The following is a 14,067-nucleotide window of genomic DNA, read 5'->3' on the forward strand; positions in this document are numbered from 1 at the left end:
CGGCACTTGTTGGGCGGCGAAGCAGATGTGTTTAGCATTCGTGTGGAGTTGGACGGGGACTTTCCTGAAACATGGGACGAGGATGGCGCAGCATGACTACAGAGAGTTGGAAAGTTGTTTTCGGAGAGATTGGACTTCCCCAGCAGTGGACAAGACTGGGCAAGATATTGGAGGCACGTTTTTGCATCGTGCGAGCCCACGCGTTGGTCAACATATCAATTAGCGATCAAGTGATTGATCGCGATGCGCTGGATGCAAGGCAGAGGCGTGGTAATGGTAGTTTGTATTTATTTATGATTATCTTGGATTGCACTTTTAGAAATTTGAATAACAAATCTTTTATCTTTTTCAACTATTTAACTAATTTTAAATTTGACAATCGTTTGTTTGCCTAAGAAAGGTTTTTTTTTGAAAATAATGATTGAAAATATTTAAAATACAGTATAATCGCCTCGTTTACAGAGCGGATTTGCTAATTCGAATTGATCTGCATTCTAATCAGTGAATCCAAATTCGTTAAATATAACGACTGACAGCTGTCAAAAGCTTGAAAGCACGTATTTGAGTGCTTTTTAATTCGAACACCTGTACTAATAAGAAGCGTACCACTAGACTACGTGGCTCGATCGCATAGACCATTCACCATCCCAAAAAACTATCCAACTCCAAGCGAAACTTACGTGGAGATTTTCCCTGAATATTCTGAAAAAAGTGGAGCATCAACAATAGAGCTTTCTAAGCCCGAGCTCACACACACTAGCGCACCATTTGTTTTGCAGGCTGGTACAAATTTTAACCTTACTTTTTTTCGTGTACGTACACGCAATACATGCGCACGTAGATAACTCTATTCCCGTCTTCTTATCATTGTCCCTGGTGCGCGGTGGAGGTGGGAGTCGCCGGCAATGGACGAGAATATGGTTCAGGTGGAATTGGTTGGATATTAAAATCATGCCTTTGGTTTTCTTAGTTGAAATTCAAGTTCTGTGACCTCAATATTATCGAAATTGAATGACTGATTACCTGGCATTATACCAAAAGAACAGTCTCAGTTATCCAGGGGGCATTGTATTGGTCGCCTTCTTTGATTGCCTACATATTTCCAGAAATAAGACAGAAAAAAAAATCGGTAAAACTTATTTTTTTTGCGAGGCTTTTGAATAACCCGAGCAGACGGAAATAACGTGGCAATAACATTTTTTGATATTTGAAAATACTAGGTCAATAACATTTTATGTTATATATAACAAGATTTGTTATTCGTCGTTATGATTTTTTTGTTATTGGACTGTTATTGTAATAACAGACTAATAACATTTTTAGTTATTCTTCGAACAAATCTTTGTTATTATTTTTTGTTATTTTAACAACTAATCCGATCATCCTAATAACAGTTGGAGGTATTTTTCCATAACAAAAAATGTTATTCCAAAGTTGTTTTGGCTTTCAACCAATATCAGACTAATAACAAATTTTGTTATGATAACATAATTTGTTATTAAACCCTTGTGCAAAAATGGATTTTTCAAGAAGATTCCATAACACTTTTAGTTATTTTAACAATATTTGTTATTGAAATGGCATGAATTTTGTTATTACCGTCTGCTCGGGAATGCACAGTGTTCGGAATGGCAAAATTAAGTGGAATAAATTGATAACTCCTTTATTTGACGTCCTAGCCAAATGGTGTCTTGGAAAGAGTTGTTGTACTTGATAAGGGCTACCTTTTGAAGTTATTGACATGCAGGGTGACGACCTTCCAGGGTGTCAACCAAAAACTAACTTTGTTGGATTACGTTGTAGTGCTTTGGTGTCTTCGACAAAGTTGTAGAGGAGAAAATTTCATGAAAGTTTGTCAAAGGCGTCAAATTTGTAGCTCTTAATCTACTCGAGATAAACGCCATTTTTGCAAAAATGGTCCAAAAATGGTGATAACTCAAAATGTTAGCATCTTAGCGGCCTACTATGTTCTGAAGAGTTGTTTATGACATAAAGTTACACATCTTTGCCGAAGACAGCATAATGTTTTGAGCCTTTATTAAGGAGTTATAACCATTTTTAAGTGATTTTGAGCCTATTTTCAAGTTGCTATGTTTTGAAAATGGCGCATTTTGGCGCAAAACCAAGCAATGCACCTGAAAGTACACACTTTCAACTACATTTCCTGAAAATATCTCCGTGTCTATCCGTGTCTATTTTTAGATATCTCGATTTGAATTTGACGGTTTTTAATCAATTTATTTATATTTTAAGCGGAATCTTATTGAAAACGTGGTAATAATCGGTAAATTGATCGATTTGATGGAAAAAAACATTGTTTATGCTTAAATTTATGACACACATTCTAAAATTATGAATAAAAACATGTTTAGCCCAAAACTAAAGTAAATTAAAATTTTAAATAATTGTTCGTATTTAAAATTAAGTATTTCCTTTTATATTTGGTCGCTTTAGAAAGGTTGTAGTATTTTTTCATAGACAAAGTATTTTCCATAAAAATCGATCAATTTACCCTTCAATTCACCGATTTTCAACTAGTATTCAACATGATTTCGATTAACATTTATAAATAAATTGATTAAAAACCGTCAAATTCAAATCGAGATATCTAAAAATAGACACGGATAGACACGGAGATATTTTCAGGAAATGTAGTTGAAAGTGTGTACTTTCAGGTGCATTGTTCGGTTTTGCGCCAAAATGCGCCATTTTTAAAACATAGCAACTTGAAAATAGGCTCAAAATCACTTAAAAATGGTTATAACTCCTCAATAAAGGCTCAAAATATTTTGCTGTCTTCGGGCAAGGATGTGTAATTTTATGTCATAAACAACTCTTCAGAGCATAGTAGGCTGCTAAAATGCTAACATTTTGAGTTATCACCAAAAAAGTGCCTCATTGGACCATTTTTGCAAAAATGGCGTATATCTCGAGTAGATTAAGAGCTACAATTTTGGCGCTTTCGACAAACTTTCATGAAATTTTCTCCGCTACAACTTTGCCGAAGACACCAAAGCCCTACAACGTCATCCAACAAAGTTAGTTTTTGGTTGACACCCTGGAAGGTCGTCACCCTGCATGTCAATAACTTCAAAAGGTAGCCCTTATCAAGTACAACAACTCTTTCGAAGACACCATGGCTAGGACGTCAAATAAAGGAGTTATCAATTTATTCCACTTAATTTTGCCATTCCGAACACTGTGTAATGGTGTCTGGACTATGTATGATAGAGATGGGCAAAACCGCTCCTTTACGCTCGCTCATTAAAATGAGCGGCTCTTTAGCTCTTTTTAAAATCTATGATGAACTGCATATTTTAAAGTATTTATAAAAAAATATTTGAAAAAAGTATTAAAAACGAGAAAATTGGCATGCAAACCATAGGAACTAGGAAGTTTTTCTTGTGAGGCATTTTAAAATACTCAAATTTATATTAAAATTTGTAAAAGTTTATGTTTTGATTAGAAAACCATTCGGCATTACTATTGAAGTAATTGCAAAGTAACTTCACCACAATATTCCTAAAATTGGTCACAGTGGAACTATGGCTCGAGAAAAAAAATGTAAAAGTTCTTGAAAAACTGAAAATATGAGTTTTAAAACTTTTATGTGGTGTTGAAATATTGGCACAAGTGCCATTTGTAGTCTTTCAATATACATTGATGACCGACCATGTTGCCATAGAGCACCCCCTAATGAAATATGCCTATTCAGCTTTCAAAAGTTGGGAAAAAGCCCTTCTTTAATTTGCCTTTTTTATCCTGAAAAGCTAGAAAAATCTTAAAAAAACACGAGATTAATAAAATAAAAAGTACTTGGAAAAACATTCCATCAATCAATCAAACCAATTCTTTTACATCATCCACCACCATGTAGATCACATGCACGTGCACAATTCTCAGCATCTCCAAGTCAAAATCAACAGCAAAATCACCCGTGTAGCCACGCCCCCAATCTTCCGAAAAAGCACCGCCCGCACGCCACTGATCTTACCACGTGCAAAATTCCCATTCATGTGCCTCTACGGGGTGGATATTCCCACTTCATCCAGGAAAGCTCACCTCCTCTGCCACCGAACAACCAAAGCTGACGATCAAGTGTGAGGCCAGGCCCAGCAGCATTGCCCAAAGTCAAGTGCACTTAGACGCGATCGACACCTGGACTAAGGTATGAAAAGATCATATTCCAAGGCTTACAGTATGATTTTATTTGGTTGATATTATGAGCGCTGATCAAGCTGACTTTGGTCATTGCTGTGGACTCTTTCCAAAAGTGACTCAACGATCATTAAAAGCCGGTTCACTTGGTCGTGTAAGTTCATGACGGCCAACTCAGTACGAGCGATAACGGAGTGTTGGACGGTTCGTTCCAGGAGCGTCCCCATGTACAAGTTTGTGTTTATATAGGCAACGAAGTCCGGCACGATCGCGCCAATCCAGTACGGACGTCCAGAGAGGTTAGACCTTCTAAGTGAAGTCATGTTTTTACCGCTGTTGCTGCTGGCCACGTTCGCCGTGGGGAATTTCGCCGATGAAGGTTGGTACACTGAGTCATCCCTTTTTTTTCGGTGAAGTTATGAGTCCTGAATATTTTCCTCAAATTAGATGACGTTCGACCCGTTTGGGATGTTATAACGCCGTGCACCATTCCGAATGAAGTGGCCCAAGGAGTCTGTACCGCACCGCAGGACTGTCCAGCATACCAGGCCATAAACCAAGGACAAGATCTTAGTTCCGTAGGCAGGCTAGGGTTCATTCGGGCTCTCCAGTGCCAAAACGAGAACGAAACCATGATCTGCTGTCCAAAACTGGCGAGAGCAAGCTACCGCGATCCAGAGCTATCCACCAATATCCCGCGGAGGGTCCGAAACTCAACATCCGATCTCGCCTCCAGATTCGGTGAAGACGACGACGACGAGTGCGGTGTGCAGACGTTTCAGAACAAGATCAAGGGATCGCTCACGGAGATCGATGAGTTCCCGTGGGCGGCGCTGCTGTTCTACCGGAACAACTACAAGGGATGCGGGGGCGTGCTCATCAGCCGGAACTACGTCCTGACGGCGGCGCACTGCCTGGCCGGGGCAAACTACGCCCGGCATGGGCCACTGTGAGTAGCTTTCTCTTTTTATTGCCTTTTCTTGTTTTTGCGCGGGGAGAAAAAGAAAGTGATAATTGCGCTCAATAAGATTAATTTATTCTACAAAACAGTGTTGGTTTCGTATTCGACATGGTTTTTTTAACAATGTTGTCAGTTCTAACCGGGGGGATGTCAACCCTATTCCGACCTAAGCAAACTGACAACAGTCGACATTAGCACGGTTGTCAAATGAGAGCCCACAACAAAAGCACTAACTGTCAAATGGTAGCCCATAACAAATCATTGTTTGGGTTTTTGATTTTCAAATTTCCCGCAATTCAACCGATAAATGTCTGAAAAAACACGTGAATTGTGTTGCTGATGGTAAATTCTATCATATCCTTGGAGATTCCATCCCAATATTGACTGAAAATTCATATCGAAAAAGTGATTTTTCTGTTTACCTTTTTTTTCTTTTTTTCTTTGGGTCGATCAAACAGTGCACCCGTACACTAAGAATCGGCATTACACATTTTTCAGTTTGGTTTTACACATTTGCATGGTACTTTTGAGTATAACCAGGATAACACACTTCGTGTTACCAAAGTAATATGTATAATACTGATTCTTAGTGTTTGTTATCTGAACTTCCAAGATGGTGGCTTCTTCGCTAACCCCTGGTTCTAACAAACAAATGTTTACATTTTTATAAATGTGTTGAAAATTTCATAGAACTGATTAAGAGACTTTTGACAAAGAACTTTGTCCTAAGGTTTCTATACGTGCTGTCAATCCAAAATTTTCGAGAAGCGAAAACGTTACGTGACGAATTCCCCTCTAGGCAAATTTTCCCTCTTTTTGGTGCACGCTGGTTGGATGAACAAACGTTTCCCAATCAGTCAATCGAGAGACGTGAGATTGATGTATCTAAAATCACCCCCACTCTACCTCATAATTTTCGGATCGTCGACGAGGCAACAAAACGAGGCTTAGTCGGTCCCGAAAATTCATCCTATTGCTGGACGTCGACGAGAACACATCAGAAGCAAATGGCCTGGTGGCCCGGTAGCAGACGGCCTGGAGGTCCGGGAGCAGATGGCTTGGAGGCAAGGACCAGCTAAGACATGCCAGTCGCGGGAGTCGATCATTGGAACTGGCCACCACCTGGACTGGAGTAGCCGGAGGCCCCGCGGGTGTTCCGATGGGGGGACATTTGCCGAACCGTAAGAGTTGGGGCAATATGGGTATCAAACTTTATGGTTTTTGATACTGGACATGAAATTTGACATTTCGACGATAGTGGCCACAATCTGGAGTGGCCGGAGGCCCCGCGGATGTTCCGATGGGGGGACATTTGCCGAACCGTAAGAGTTGGGGCAATATGGGTATCAAACTTTATGGTTTTTGATACTGGACATGAAATTTGACATTTCGACGGTAGTGGCCACAATCTGGAGTGGCCGGAGGCCCCGCGGGTGTTCCGATGGGGGGACATTTGCCGAATCGTAAGAGTTGGGACAATATGGGTATCAAACTTTATGGTTTTTGATACTGGACATGAAATTTGACATTTCGGCAGTAGTGGCCACAATCTGGAGTGGCCGGATGCCCCGCGGATGTTCCGATGGGGGGACATTTGCCGAACCGTAAGAGTTGGGGCAATATGGGTATCAAACTTTATGGTTTTTGATACTGGACATGAAATTTGACATTTCGACGGTAGTGGCCACAATCTGGAGTGGCCGGAGGCCCCGCGGGTGTTCCGATGGGGGGACATTTGCCGAATCGTAAGAGTTGGGACAATATGGGTATCAAACTTTATGGTTTTTGATACTGGACATGAAATTTGACATTTCGGCAGTAGTGGCCACAATCTGGAGTGGCCGGAAGCCCCGCGGATGTTCCGATGGGGGGACATTTGCCGAACCGTAAGAGTTGGGGCAATATGGGTATCAAACTTTATGGTTTTGATACTGCATCTTGGTAACTTTCGAGTGGTGAAGGAAAGTCAATTGATTTCACTTCGATTTCTATTTCAGCTCCACTTGCAATTTCCGTCCCCCTAGTTCGATAGGACGGTAATTATAAGGGGGAAATTTGGACCGGACATTCTAATCGAAAATTTCAACAATCATCTTGCAAAGTTCTTTGTCATACTGGTCATGTGTAACATAACCACCTGCACCTTTTTTTCGTAACATGATTAAGTTTGTATCATCGTGCCAATTGATTCATTTCCATGAAAAAAAAAATGAAATGTTTCATCAATATTCTTAACAGTACGTTTAGTTTGGTTATTGCAGTAATTTCAAAGAAAGTGAGCAAGAGAAAATTTTAACAAAGTAACTTTTTTATGACATATGTATTAGAGTGTAACAAAAATGACTTTTTGGCGGGCATTCAAGGGTTTGTTCCGGTGGGCATACTAAGCCTTAATCCAAAATATGAGCTTGATTGGACGTAACAGGAGCTGGCGCTCCGCTCTTCAATTTTAAATGGGATTTAACCCGTAAAAAAAGATTTTTTCAAAAATGTCACTTTTTGAGGCATTTTGGCCACTGAAGCGTATAGGCCAGATCCTTGCGCATCTTTTGGTATGTATAACATTGAAATTTGGAGCACCCTGGAGCTCAGTACAGGCCTTCAAAGTTTGGCATTTTTTCGAAAAATCGGTCCCGGCAAAAAAGATATGCGTCGCGCCTCGCGACGCCCTAGACGCCATTTGATTTTGCCGGGGCCGATTTTTCGAAAAAATGCCAAACTTTGAAGGCCTGTACCGAGCTCCAGGGTGCTCCAAATTTCAATGTTATACATACCAAAAGATGCGCAAGGATCTGGCCTACACGCCAATGATGTTGAAAATAAACGCTTCAGTGGCCAAAATGCCTCAAAAAGTGACATTTTTGAAAAAATCTTTTTTTACGTGTTAAATCCCATTTAAAATTGAAGGGCGGAGCGCCAGCTCCTGTTACGTCCAATCAAGCTCATATTTTGGATTTAGGCTTAGTATGCCCACCGGAACAAACCCTTGAATGCCCGCCAAAAAGTCATTTTTGTTACATCCTATTATGTATCCTTAAAATCGAGGCAAAATCTCCAAAACCCAAACTTTGGGGCCCAAACGGCCCAAAGTACGCTGGGTTCTTCGACGAAATTTGTCGACTAATCTGCCCAAAATAAAGACTCTCTTGAGGCTGAATGTGGTAAATTTAAGTGATAATGCTATTCAAAACATGCTTTACTTGGCAATCTGTAAACACTTACTAGAAGAGAATGTTTTTTTTTTACAAATTTTCCTGTGAATTTTTGCTTAGTTTTCTGTATAATGAGTAAATAACGTTATGACTATTATCTCTTTTCAGTGACTTTGTTCGCCTCCGCGAGTACAACCTGTTCACCAACCCGGACTGCATGGTCATGGACGACGGACTGGACTGCTCGGAGGACAAGCTGGACGTGCGGCCACGCTCGATCAAACTCCACCCAAGCTACCAACCGGACAGTGTTCAGCAGCACCACGACATCGCGCTGATTGAGCTTAGCCAGCAGGTGCGCTATTCGGACTTTTTGCGGCCAATTTGCCTGCCGGAACCGAACCTGGAACCTGGGTTGGAGCGGGGCAAAATTCTCAGCGTTTGCGGCTGGGGCAGGACCGACTTGTGTGAGTATTTGAAAAACATTTTAAAGAAAATCGAATTTGAGAAATGTTTTCTTTCTTTTCCCCAGTCAACGTGGACATGTCCAGCCCAATCAAGATGAAGGCCTCGTTGCCGTTTGTGGAGCAAAGTCGCTGCGGAGAGTTGTACCGGTCGCAAGCGCTGTCGCTGGTCCGCGGTCAGATTTGCGCCGGTGGTCGCAAGGACAAGGACTCATGCGCGGGAGACAGCGGATCACCGCTGATGTACTACGACCGGCGTGAGGGCGTCTGGGTGTTGAGCGGAGTCGTTAGCCGGGGAACGTCCACCTGCGGGACGGTGGATCGACCCGGGATCTACACCAATGTGAGGGAATATCTGCCATGGATTAAGCAAACGGCGAGGCTGTGATTGGGGAGAGGATCAATCTTATACTTATTTATAAATGAAGTAAGAAATTGATTGACAAGTGTTTTATTTTAATGGTGACATGAATTCTTAGCAAATCACTTACCCTTCCCCTCAAAATGACGTAGCACTTTGTTACGCAGTTAAAAATTATTTTTTAAGTATAATTTGCACGTTGTAAGTTGTTATTATATAAAATTATATAAAAACGATGCCTTTTTAAATACCCTACTCAGAAAAAAATGATGGTAATATCCATCAGGAAATAGTGACAGATTTAAAAAAAATGATAAATTTTTCCCCAGAAAACGATGAATTTTCATCACTTTTTAATAAATATTCATCAGGTTTACATTTTTACACATTTTTTATGTACTCAAAAAAAACATGATCTCCAAGTATGGAATTTAAGGAGTTTTTTTGTATTATATATTGTTTTACTGATCCTCGGTCCCAACCTGGTCACAGCACCTAAAAGGACCTAATAAAAATAAGTTAAGAAAAAAAATGTACTCAAAAAAAGAGGTAATATTCAAACTACCACATTTTCAACATTATAAAATTCAACTTTTTTTTCTGTGTAGATACTTAGCCTCAGGAGTTTGGAAGAGTACTTGAAGAGAGTTTTATCCTACCGCGGTCCAAACTGCTATGCTGTAGCTATCTTGAAAAGCTCTTGTAAAACTCCTAGAAAAAAATGTTACTTGGGTCTCTACGAAATCGGCCGATTTCGACCATTTTTATTTTTTGTATTTTTTGATTTGACTTAAACTTTGTGGGGGCCTTCCATATGACCAAATGAGTTATTTTGCGTCATTGGTTCACCCATGCAAGTGTCCATACAATTTTGGCTACTGTCCATACAAAAATGGTATGTAAATATTGATACAGCTGTAACTTTTGGTTGAATTTTCTGATCAATTTGGTGTCTTCGGCAAAGTTGTAGGTATTGTTGAGGACTTTTGAGAAAAAATAGGTACACGAAAAAAATTGCAAAAATTTTTATCAACTTTTTTTTCACTAAAACTTAATTTCCCAAAATACGTATTTTTTGATTTTCGAGATTTTTGATATGTTTTAGGGGACAAAAATCCACAACTTTTTGAAAAAAACAGAATTGAGCCGCTTTAAGAAAAAGAAACACGAAAATTGAAGTTTTCTTAATCTCACCAAAATAACCCACCATTTTCTAATAAGGATATCTCAACAACTAATGGTCCGATTTTCAATGTTAATGCATAAAAAATTCGAGAAATTTTCCGATCTTTTCGAAAAAAATATTTTGAAATTTTTTAAATCAAGACTAACATTTTAAATGGGCGTAACATTCAATATTTGGCCCTTTTAAAATGTTAGTCTTGATTTAAAAAATTTCAAAATATTTTTTTCGAAAAGATCGGAAAATTTCACGAATGTTTCATACATTAACATTGAAAATCGGACCATTAATTGCTGAGATATCGTCATTAGAAAATGGTGGGTTGTTTTGGTGAGATTAAGAAAACTTCAATTTTCGTGTTTCTTTTTTCTTAAAGCGGCTCTATCTCAGCAACCCGCGATCCAATCTTCAATGTCTCTTAGACAATTTTATAGCAAATTTTCTGAACTTTTCAAAACAACACTATTTTTAGAAATTGAAAAACTGCAAATATTTCGCTAAAATCAAACTTTCGGTGGCTATATCTTGAAAACGGAGCCCTTTATCAAAAAATCTGTAAAGTATTTTTCGATTGCAAATTCAATTTTGCATTAAAAAGCAATGTCAAACTTGTTTTTGCATAAAACTTCGATTTTTTCCAAAAATCACTATTTTTTCAAAAATTCATAACTCGGCGGCAGATTTTTTGACCATGTTTCTCTATGGCTCAAAAGTTGCGGATTTTCGTTCCCTAACACATATCAAAAAATCTCGCAAATCAAAAAATATGTACATGGGGAAATTGAGTTTGAGTGAAAAAAAAGTTGATTCAAAAAAAGTTCACTCAAAAGTTACAGCTGTTTGAATATTTACATACCATTTTTGTATGGACAGCAACCAAAATTGTATGGAGACTTGTATGGGTGAACCAATGACGCAAAATAGCTGCGTCAAATTTGGTGTCGCAAATTTGGTGTCTTCGGCAAAGTTGTAGGTATTGTTGAGGACTTTTGAGAAAAAAATAGGTACACGGAAAAAAAAAATTTGAGGATTTTTTATCAACTTTTTTTTTACTAAAACTCAATTTCCCAAAATACGTATTTTTTGATTTTCGAGATTTTTTGATATGTTTTAGGGGACAAAAATCCGCAACTTTTGAGCCATAGAGAAACATGGTCAAAAAATCTGCCGCCGAGTTATGAATTTTTGAAAAAATAGTGATTTTTGGAAAAAATCGAAGTTTTATGCAAAAACAAGTTTGACATTGCTTTTTAATGCAAAATTGAATTTGCAATCGAAAAATACTTTACAGATTTTTTGATAAAGGGCTCCGTTTTCAAGATATAGCCACCGAAAGTTTGATTTTAGCGAAATATTTGCAGTTTTTCAATTTCTAAAAATAGTGTTGTTTTGAAAAGTTCAGAAAATTTGCTATAAAATTGTCTAAGAGACATTGAAGATTGGATCGCGGGTTGCTGAGATAGAGCCGCTTTAAGAAAAAGAAACACGAAAATTGAAGTTTTCTTAATCTCACCAAAACAACCCACCATTTTCTAATGACGATATCTCAGCAATTAATGGTCCGATTTTCAATGTTAATGTATGAAACATTCGTGAAATTTTCCGATCTTTTCGAAAAAAATATTTTGAAATTTTTTAAATCAAGACTAACATTTTAAAAGGGCCAAATATTGAATGTTACGCCCATTTAAAATGTTAGTCTTGATTTAAAAAATTTCAAAATATTTTTTTCGAAAAGATCGGAAAATTTCACGAATGTTTCATACATTAACATTGAAAATCGGACCATTAATTGCTGAGATATCGTCATTAGAAAATGGTGGGTTGTTTTGGTGAGATTAAGAAAACTTCAATTTTCGTGTTTCTTTTTCTTAAAGCGGCTCTATCTCAGCAACCCGCGATCCAATCTTCAATGTCTCTTAGACAATTTTATAGCAAATTTTCTGAACTTTTCAAAACAACACTATTTTTAGAAATTGAAAAACTGCAAATATTTCGCTAAAATCAAACTTTCGGTGGCTATATCTTGAAAACGGAGCCCTTTATCAAAAAATCTGTAAAGTATTTTTCGATTGCAAATTCAATTTTGCATTAAAAAGCAATGTCAAACTTGTTTTTGCATAAAACTTCGATTTTTTCCAAAAATCACTATTTTTTCAAAAATTCATAACTCGGCGGCAGATTTTTTGACCATGTTTCTCTATGGCTCAAAAGTTGCGGATTTTTGTCCCCTAAAACATATCAAAAAATCTCGAAAATCAAAAAATACGTATTTTGGGAAATTGAGTTTTAGTAAAAAAAAAGTTGATAAAAAATCCTCAAATTTTTTTTTTCCGTGTACCTATTTTTTTTCTCAAAAGTCCTCAACAATACCTACAACTTTGCCGAAGACACCAAATTTGCGACACCAAATTTGACGCAGCTATTTTGCGTCATTGGTTCACCCATACAAGTCTCCATACAATTTTGGTTGCTGTCCATACAAAAATGGTATGTAAATATTCAAACAGCTGTAACTTTTGAGTGAACTTTTTTTGAATCAACTTTTTTTTCACTCAAACTCAATTTCCCCATGTACATATTTTTTGATTTGCGAGATTTTTTGATATGTGTTAGGGAACGAAAATCCGCAACTTTTGAGCCATAGAGAAACATGGTCAAAAAATCTGCCGCCGATTTATGAATTTTCGAGAAAAAAAAACAGTGATTTTTGGAAGAAATCGAAGTTTCATGCAAAAACAAATTTGATGTTTTTGTCCCCTAAAACATATCAAAAAATTCTCAAAAAATAAAAAAATACGTATTTTGGGAAATTGAGTTTTAGTGAAAAAAAAGTTGATTAAAAAATCTGCAAAATTATTTTTCCGTGTACCTATTTTTTCTCAAAAGTCCTCAACAATACCTACAACTTTGCGAAGCCACTAAATTGATCAGAAAATTCACTCAAAAGTTACAGCTGTTAGAATATTTACATACCATTTTTGTATGGACAGCAGCCAAAATTGTATGGAGACTTGTATGGATGAACCAATCACACAAAATAGCTTATTTGGTCATAGGGAAGGCCCCCACAAAGATTGAGCCAAATAAAAAAATACAAATAAAATCCATTACCGGTTTGGGTAGAGAATTGCTCAAATGAAGATTATTTTTTTCGTTTTAATTTTCTATTTCTGGACCCTGAATTCAGAACCATCATTGAGTCAAAGTTCAGGTACAACTTGACCCAGTTGTGATTAATTAAAAACATGGTGATTGCATTATTCAATTTGATTACCCCCAGCATTTAAGTAATTTAATAGCGAAAACAATGGTTAAAATTTGTGACGTTATATTAGCTGTTAAACTATTTTTAAATAAGAAGAATTGTTTATACGTTATATAAGAAATATCTTTTCAATATTTTTTTTATGTGTCACATCCTAGAATATGAATCAACATTCTATATTCCATTTCGTCATTTTTTAATTATTGATGCAGTTTGGCTCAAAATCGTGTGCTCTTTCAAAAAAGCCTACAACATACAGTACTTTGTTCTAGAAATCAGGAGGAAATCCAGTTTTTGCGCGAAAACTTAACACGTAGCCTTAAGTGTGGGACAAACTTCAAATGCGTTTTTCTCAGCTTGCTGTTTTTGCATAAGGTACATTTATGCGAACATGGGCAGTACATACATTGTAACGTTTCACACTGACAACAGCCAGCACTAATTAAATCCACACACACACCGTCTATCGCTTACGGACTTCCCAAAAGTGACCAAACGCCTCATTAACCCACTGGCAGTC

At 37.6% G+C, this 14,067-nt stretch overlaps 1 protein-coding gene across 1 annotated transcript; it reads left to right on the plus strand.

Moving 5' to 3' along the window:
* The first annotated feature begins 4,290 nt into the window (after window positions 1-4,290).
* LOC6035440 (phenoloxidase-activating factor 1) lies at window positions 4,291-9,174 on the plus strand. The gene is made up of 4 exons (XM_038249411.1): window positions 4,291-4,537; window positions 4,606-5,107; window positions 8,440-8,738; window positions 8,804-9,174. Exons 1-4 carry the CDS (start codon window positions 4,480-4,482, stop codon window positions 9,121-9,123), a joined length of 1,179 nt encoding a protein of 392 aa, XP_038105339.1. The 5' UTR covers window positions 4,291-4,479; the 3' UTR covers window positions 9,124-9,174.
* The last annotated feature ends 4,893 nt before the right edge of the window (window positions 9,175-14,067 follow it).

The sequence above is a fragment of the Culex quinquefasciatus genome, chromosome 1, assembly GCF_015732765.1.
Source record: "Culex quinquefasciatus strain JHB chromosome 1, VPISU_Cqui_1.0_pri_paternal, whole genome shotgun sequence".
NCBI lineage: Eukaryota > Metazoa > Arthropoda > Insecta > Diptera > Culicidae > Culex > Culex quinquefasciatus.